Source organism: Limulus polyphemus, unplaced genomic scaffold, assembly GCF_000517525.1.
Source record: "Limulus polyphemus unplaced genomic scaffold, Limulus_polyphemus-2.1.2 Scaffold1398, whole genome shotgun sequence".
Taxonomy (NCBI): domain Eukaryota; kingdom Metazoa; phylum Arthropoda; class Merostomata; order Xiphosura; family Limulidae; genus Limulus; species Limulus polyphemus.
In genome coordinates this window covers 242715-250475 of record NW_013667008.1, presented here as the reverse complement: position 1 = coordinate 250475, position 7761 = coordinate 242715, and the positions used below count along the sequence as shown (strand labels likewise).

The 7761-nt window shown below is 38.5% G+C and overlaps 1 protein-coding gene across 3 annotated transcripts in view; it reads right to left on the bottom strand.

Moving 5' to 3' along the window:
- LOC106463405 (peroxidase-like) overlaps window positions 1-7761 on the bottom strand; it is a 56886-nt gene that overhangs the window by 34628 nt on the left and 14497 nt on the right. For all 3 annotated transcript variants that reach the window (XM_022390884.1, XM_022390886.1, XM_022390885.1), the window contains exons 6-7: window positions 1621-1776; window positions 1345-1446 (exon numbers count right to left, since the gene is read on the bottom strand). In XM_022390884.1, coding sequence (XP_022246592.1) covers window positions 1345-1446; window positions 1621-1776 — 258 coding nt within the window. The remainder of the gene's footprint in view (window positions 1-1344; window positions 1447-1620; window positions 1777-7761) is intronic.

Here is a 7761-nt window from a genome sequence, read left to right as displayed (position 1 = left end):
CAAACTCCATCCCAAAAAATGCCACTTGTTCCAGAAAGAGGTGCTTTACTTTGGTCTCATTGTAAGTGAGCATGGGGTGCGAACTGATCCTGATCAGGTGAAAGTCGTGTGTGATTGGCAAACACCAGACAATGTAGGAGAGTTAAGAAGTTTGTTGGGACTCTGTACCTATTACTGGAAGTTTGTGAAAGACTTTGCAACTATAGCTGCTCCACTACATGATTTCACCAAAAAAGGCCAGAAGTTGGAATGAACAGTTTCTTGCCAGCATGCTTTGAAGACAATGAAAGAAAAATTGGCCTCAGCTCCACTTTTAAAGCTTTCAAATCACTCACTGCCGTACATACTTTCAAGACTTTATGTCATTGAACAAGCTCTGCACTTTCAGTCTTGAGCGAACTATAAATTAACAGTAACAAGCGCTCACTAGTAGGGGAGGCTATACCTAATCCCTAAAAGTATATGATTTGGCTTTTTAGCTCATGTGCGTAGAAGGTGTCGTTTAGGTTGAAAATTCCAATTACATTTTTGAATTTCAAGACTAACTTTTCAAACAGAGGAATATAGAGTGAACCTGATATTGAATTTATTTTATATATTTCATTTGATCTTATGATGTTGATGCTTTCCATTTATCTGAATATCGATAAAGATCGTATGTTTTCTTTCTGTAGAAGATATCTTCAAGGTTTATTTTATTAGAAACCTCAAGGTACTTTATTTGTATAACATATCGATATCAGCTAGACGACCTAAGTGATGTTTCAGCATATTGTAATCAGTTTAGAATTAAGTTTTTTAATGTACTGATGTACGTTAATATGTATATCTAGTCAATTTGTTGTACAGAATTTTGGTTAACCTGCTTTTGATCAGAAGTTTTGTTGTTCGCTATTAAGCACAAAGCTACACAATGGGCTGTCTGTGGTTTGATAACCGCAGGTATCGAAAAAAGATTTATGATGTTATAAGCCCTCACGTTTATCGCTGAGATATGGGAGTGGGGAAGTGGTGGTAGATCGAGAGTTCTTATTCAAAGTACAGTTTATTCGCTTCATTTGTCTTTCTTATGCCTGACTAAAATTTTAATGTTGAATTTAAATACAGAAAGTCACAATTAAACCTCAGTATACTTATACAAAGTGATATTTTCATTTCCCTGAACATAGAATTAGATCAGGATTAGTTTGATAAAATATTTTCAATATATATTTTTAATTATATCATAGAAAAGCGACTGTTCTTACCGTGTAAAATGTAAAAGTTTATCATATTGGAAACTCTCTTGACCACCCGAAAAAAATATGAAAAAATTAAACATATTTTATATGAATATTGTCTTACCATTCTGAAATGTTCTTATTGCTAGGCTTATGTTCAAGAAACTCCCGTAGATTTGAGAACCGTCTATAAATGATGTAATTTGGTTGATCTGTTCTCGTTGACCTGAGAACGGTGGAAAAAAATAAGCAATTACTTTTCTCAGATTTGGCCAAGAAAACACCAGAAAAAACACCATTTTATGTATCTGTTCACACTACAATATAATACATTATTACTATACTCCGACTTTAAATAAAATAGAGAAAAGTATACTCTACAAAAAAAAAAAAAAATTACCAGGCCCTGATCGCAGACATCTTGCAGATCTTCTAAAATCCATACATCGGATATTATAGTGTGTGAAAAAAGGATCGTCAGGTGGAATGGCGAAAGGGAAACATTGTGAGTTGTGGCGGTCTTCTGGTGCACAGCAGTCAATTATTTTTCTTAGAGCTTTGGAATAAAACAATGCCAAATTACAATACAGCCCAGAAAACAAACAACTTTCACTTATACAGGTGTTTCAGACAGATACATATATCTGTAGAAACATAACTTGATTAACACTGCAGAAATAATACAATTACAGTATTGAACTCTTACTTGCTCTATATATTAGAAATCCAAAATTACATTGTATTCAAGACAACGTCGCCTAACATATTGTTACGACAGCAGAAGTCACGTGACTCTGGTAACACCTAATGAGTATCTCGAATGTTCCTGAAGGCTCGAGTGTTTGCCAGAGTGCTTGCCCTCTATTTTGTATATATATAAGACCGGCAAACTAAATTAACTCCTCATATAGCCTGTTTTCACGTGCACCCGGTCCTCCAGCACCTTACCCGAACCAACATTTCCCACCCCTACCTCAACGCCCCAAATTCAGCACCAGCGTCCCTGACCAACCTAGATCACAGCCTCCCCTCACCTTCGCCTCAGTTACCAAACATCCAGTTCAACCAACTCAGGAACTACATCCACCTTCAACCAACTGGCATGTTCTCCGCCCAACTGGCCTCATCGCCTTCATCGTCGATGTAATGTTTGCAGCTGCCAACCCAGCAGACGACAAAGCTACATTCCTGCACAACGTGTCCCACGCAGCCCGTCACCATCTCAAGGTTCGAGGAATTACTCCAGAATCAATCAATGAACAAATCTCAAGTAGGTGCCCTGATTATCGTTCATAGGTAAGTCACTAAATTATTTTACTTTATTGCATGTTAATATACAAGACGGTCTCAACTATAAGAAATATGAACTACTAGATCTAAGTAACAAAATAAACGCTTCAGTAATAACTATTAACGAAAGTTTACTAAATAGTAACTCTAATTTTCGCCTTCCTAACTGTAAAATCATTTCTAAACCTAAAGGAACACACACAAGAGGTATTGCATTATTACACGAAAATAATCTCGCCTTAACTCTCATCAACCACAACACTCCTACTTATCACGAACACATTCTTTGTAAAATCAAAACTCCGTCCCTACCTGATTTCACACTCCTAGCCATTTATATGTCACCCCATACAACTCCTGACATCACCTTTCTAAATACTATCAAGTTAAATTTAACAATGTCATTAACCTCGGAGACCTCAATGCTTGGCGCCCCTTACTTCAAGGATACACCACAAACACTTCTGGTAGGATTATCGCTAACTTCACAAGAATACATAACCTAACTGTTATTAATGACAACTCTCTTACCCACACACACCACAACGGAACACAAAGCATCATCGACCTTGCAATAGTCCCACCAGCAATAGTACACCTCACCAGTAATTTTAAAATACACGAAAATATCGGAGGAGACCATAATCCTCTCTCATTTAAAATCAGTAACCCGAATTGGTCAATACCTAACAGTCAAGTCCAGCACCATTCAAACATCTTCAATTTTAAGAAAGTTAACTGGACCATATTCAATCAATATTTAGACAACAATTTACCCGACCCCCTAACCTATGCTAACTCCGAAGAGAATATAGAGTATTACTACCAAAATATCACACAAGCCATAAGCAAAACTATAGACAAGTTAGTTCCAAAAAACTACACTAAAACCACGCCCAACCACTGGTCATTAACTCCCGAAATACATAAACTCATAATATCCAGACGCAAGCTCCATAAAGAATTCATCAACACTAAAAATTCTGCTATAAAAACCCAAATCAACTCTGTCAAAAACAAAATAGAAAAATTAATTAAAATTTAACAACGTGACAGTTGGAACAACTTTTGCAACAAGCTCGATAACCTTAAACCAGACCCTTCTACCTTTTGGAAAACTTTTAAAAGCATATGCCATGAAAATAATGATACTGGCAAAATATCATATAACAACCTCACAGCCTCTACTGATGAACAAAAAATAGAACTTTTTACACACTATTTCGAGAAAATATTTGTTACCCCATAGGACGCCAGATTCAGTAGTAAACACCAGGACAAGATCAACTCCTTTATCAACGCAAACTCCGCATCCTTTTCTACCTCTTTTCCAGCACCACATTCCGAGTTCACTTCGAAATATATCTACCCCTATAACCATACCTGAAGTTAAAATTCACCTGAAAAATCTCAAATAAAGCTCCCGGCGATGACAAAATCCCCAACATAGTTTTAAAAAAAAGCATCCCCCAAACTTCTGACACATCTCACTAACTTATACAATCTATCTCTTTTCTCGGGCTATCTCCCCAATGCATGGAAGTCAGCACTCATCACGGTTATCCCTAAAAAGGCACACAATCAATAAATCCAAGTGATTTCAGACCCATAAGCTTAATTAACTGCGCTGGCAAACTTCTAGAGAAAATTATAACAACAAGGTTATTATGGATGCTAGAAAACAGCAATACATTATTACACATCCAGAATGGGGGACACAAAAATAGACAGACTGCTGACCACCTCGTTTGACTAATTGAAACCACGTTTACAGGATTTAATAAGCTGCAGGCCACTATTGCCACATTCTTAGACATACTGAAAGCTTTCGACACTGTCTAGCACAACGGGCTTAAGTACAAGTTAATAAAGCACAAAATACCCATGTCATTCACAAAATGGATTTCTAACTTCTTATACAATAGATCGGTGAAAGCTAAAATCAACACTTCAGTCTCACACCCTTCACGTTTAACGCGGATGTACCGCTGGGGTCTGTCCGAAGCCCTCTGCTGTATACAGTCTTCGTTAGCGACCTTCCGCAGCCAACCACGCCTCTCACGCACGCCTCACAATCCGACGATATAGCCATATGGAGCACCTCCTGGGACCCTCCACTAGCGGCAAAGAAAATCCAAACAGACTTTGACAAAATCACACAGTTGTGCAACAAATGGAGGATAATACTTAATCCCACTAAAACCAAGGCAGTCATACTCTACCATAGATTGAACAAAAGACTTAAGCGTGTCAAGCTGGCTAAATTAAACCTCTACAATAACACGATCTCATTCACTAAATCCGCCAAATTCCTAGAAATAACCATCAACACTAAATTAACTTGGCACACGCATTTTAAGGAAATTTGCAAGAAAATTAAAACGAGAATAGCTTACCTCCACAAAATCAGTCACCACGCCCGCGGTTGTAGACCACAAATAATCATGTACATTTACAAAACATTCATCTGACCCTTATTAGATTATGGCGCAATGATTACATGTAACATGAATAATAACCAAGAGCAGATTTTACAAAAACTGAAAACAAAGTAATATGTCTCGCCTACCGCCTCCCTCACTACACACCTGCGAGCTACGTTGAAAAACACACATCACTACACACTAAACAAGACCGCATTTCTAAACTCGCCGCCAAATACTACAAAAAGTCACCCACCGAAATTCACTCACAGCCGAATTTCATAAAATTGCCGCCACCCCCAAACCATGGTGCAAATACCTATCCCCATATAACTTGATACACAACACCACAAATACCTATCCCCATACATCATGATACACAACACCACAAATACCTATCCCCCTATAACATGATACACAACACCACAAATACCTATCCCCATATAACATGATACACAACACTACAAATACATATCCCCATATAACATGATACACAACACCACAAATACCTATCCCCATATAACATGATACACAACACTACAAATACATATCCCCATATAACATGATACACAACACCACTACCACACCTCAATGATCCACAACACTACTTATAAATATTATGTTCTTTGCATAACCATTTCACTGTTTAGTATCTATCTAGGTCTTCAACCCGTCAATAGATCTTCACCTGGGCACTAGTCGGGCTTCTATTTGGTCCCGACTAGTGAAATTGGGTTTTCTCGGGGTATTCCCGTTTCCCCCCACATCAAACTCTTTGGCATTGGATCTATAGATCCCAGCCTTGGCCCTTGGATCCACTGATCTCCGCCAGGCCCTGTAAAGGCCCATTTGCTTCATTTTGTTTCAGTAACTTGTCCAAATCGGCTGCCGACTTGCTCATTCTTCAAAGATCAACCGGCCTCTGCTACGCCTTGGACTTGCCTTCACTTCCGCCTACTTGCCTGACCATCACAGGTATATATATGGGAATATATATGTTTTTTTTTCTTTTAATTAATTAATTAATTATTAGTACTTCTTCTTCGCCCATACGGCTCATTATTCCGCTGACCATTAATTGAAATTTAACCTCACGCCATGAGCAGGGTGAAGGACGATTGTTTAATCTTCGACCACCCTTGATTAGTAATTATTTCTTAGGAGATAAGTATTTTGAAATCAAAATAACTGCTAAGAACAACAACAACGACAGCATAGATAAATGAAGATAATCGAGTCAAGTCATAAGTAAAGTGTGTAAATCATTGTGAATTATAGCGTGTGTTTAAGTTAAAGTGACTGTGGAAATTAAGTGTAGTGCAAAGTTGTATTGAGAAAGAATAAACTAGTTTTATTTAAGAAAGAACTTGTATCGCTGAAGTTCTTCTGAAATAATTTTTACGGGTAATTAACAAACGACCAGAGGTGTAACAAACTGGTGTCAGAAGTGGGATAAAAAAATGGAAATGAGAAGCGACAAATCAAACTACAGCTTAGCAGATTTGATGACAATAATACAAGAGTAGCAAAAGAAACAAGAAGAACGATAAAAAACAAGAAGAGAGATTACAGCAGTTGTTGGAGGAAAAAGAAAAGAAACAAGAAGAGAGATTACAACAGTTGTTGGAGGAAAAGAAAAGAAACAAAAAGAATGAGAAAAGAAACAAGAAGAGAGATTACAGCAGTTGTTGGAGGAAAAAGAAAAGAAACAAGAAGAAAGAGAAAAGAAACAAGAAGAGAGATTACAGCAGTGGCAAATGGAACAATAAAGGAAACAGGAAGAAAGTCACAGTTGCAGGAAAGTCAGCAGCAACTACAGGAAAGTCAACAACAGTAGCAAGAAGTACAAATCGAAAACATTAGCGAATTTCAAAGTGAATTAAATACATTAAAGGATGATTTACTGTCTTTACCCAAGGAGGATATAATAGCCAACAACCTAATCAGCCTCAGACAATGGGAAGCCCCTTCCAGACCCAGAAGTTAAACCCTAATGCATGTGTCTTCAGTCCTGTAAGAAGTCACATCCCAGATATGAATGTCAGCAATAGGGGTGATCTAGTATGAAGGAAGCCACAGGAATTCGATGGGAAGGCACCATGGGAAGCATATAGAGCACAATTTGAACTCCTGGCAGAAATGAATAGATGGACAGAGGAGCAGAATGCAGTGTACCTAGCAACGAGCTTCAAGGGACAACCACTGGAAATACTTGGACAGTTGTCAGCAGATGACAGGCGCAACTACAGAGCACTGGTAGCTGCTCTAAAACTCAGGAATGGAACCCAAAATTAGTCTGAAGTCTACAGGGCTAGGTTTAGGACGAGAGTCCATGCTAAATAGGAGAGCCTGCAACAGCTGGCACGGGATTTGGAAAGTATGGCACACAAAGCCTACCCAACTCTACCGATCTCTTCAAGCTGTTGTTGAGGGATCAGTTTGTAGACACCTTGGACAGCCCACAACTGAAGATACAAGTAAGGCAAGCACACCTCTCTACTATGCAGGATGCAATGGCCAGATTTCTCGAATTTCAATCATACATTAAGTCCAGCACAGAGGTACCGAGATTGGTACAGTCATCTGGATTCAAGGCCAGAAAAGGTCAGCTTTCAGAGAAGTTTGAGGGACTTTGCTGGCACTGTAACAAACCTGGGCACAAGAAAGCTCAATGTTGGAAACTTCAACAAAGGGGAGATGCCACGGCAGGAAAGGCTGCTATCCAGAAAGGTTGTTGACTGTGGGTAGCAAAAACATCTGAGGAACCAGTGTAAGAAAAATACCACCAATAAGTCAGCTTCGGGAAACCAGTAGTGGTTGGTGCTATG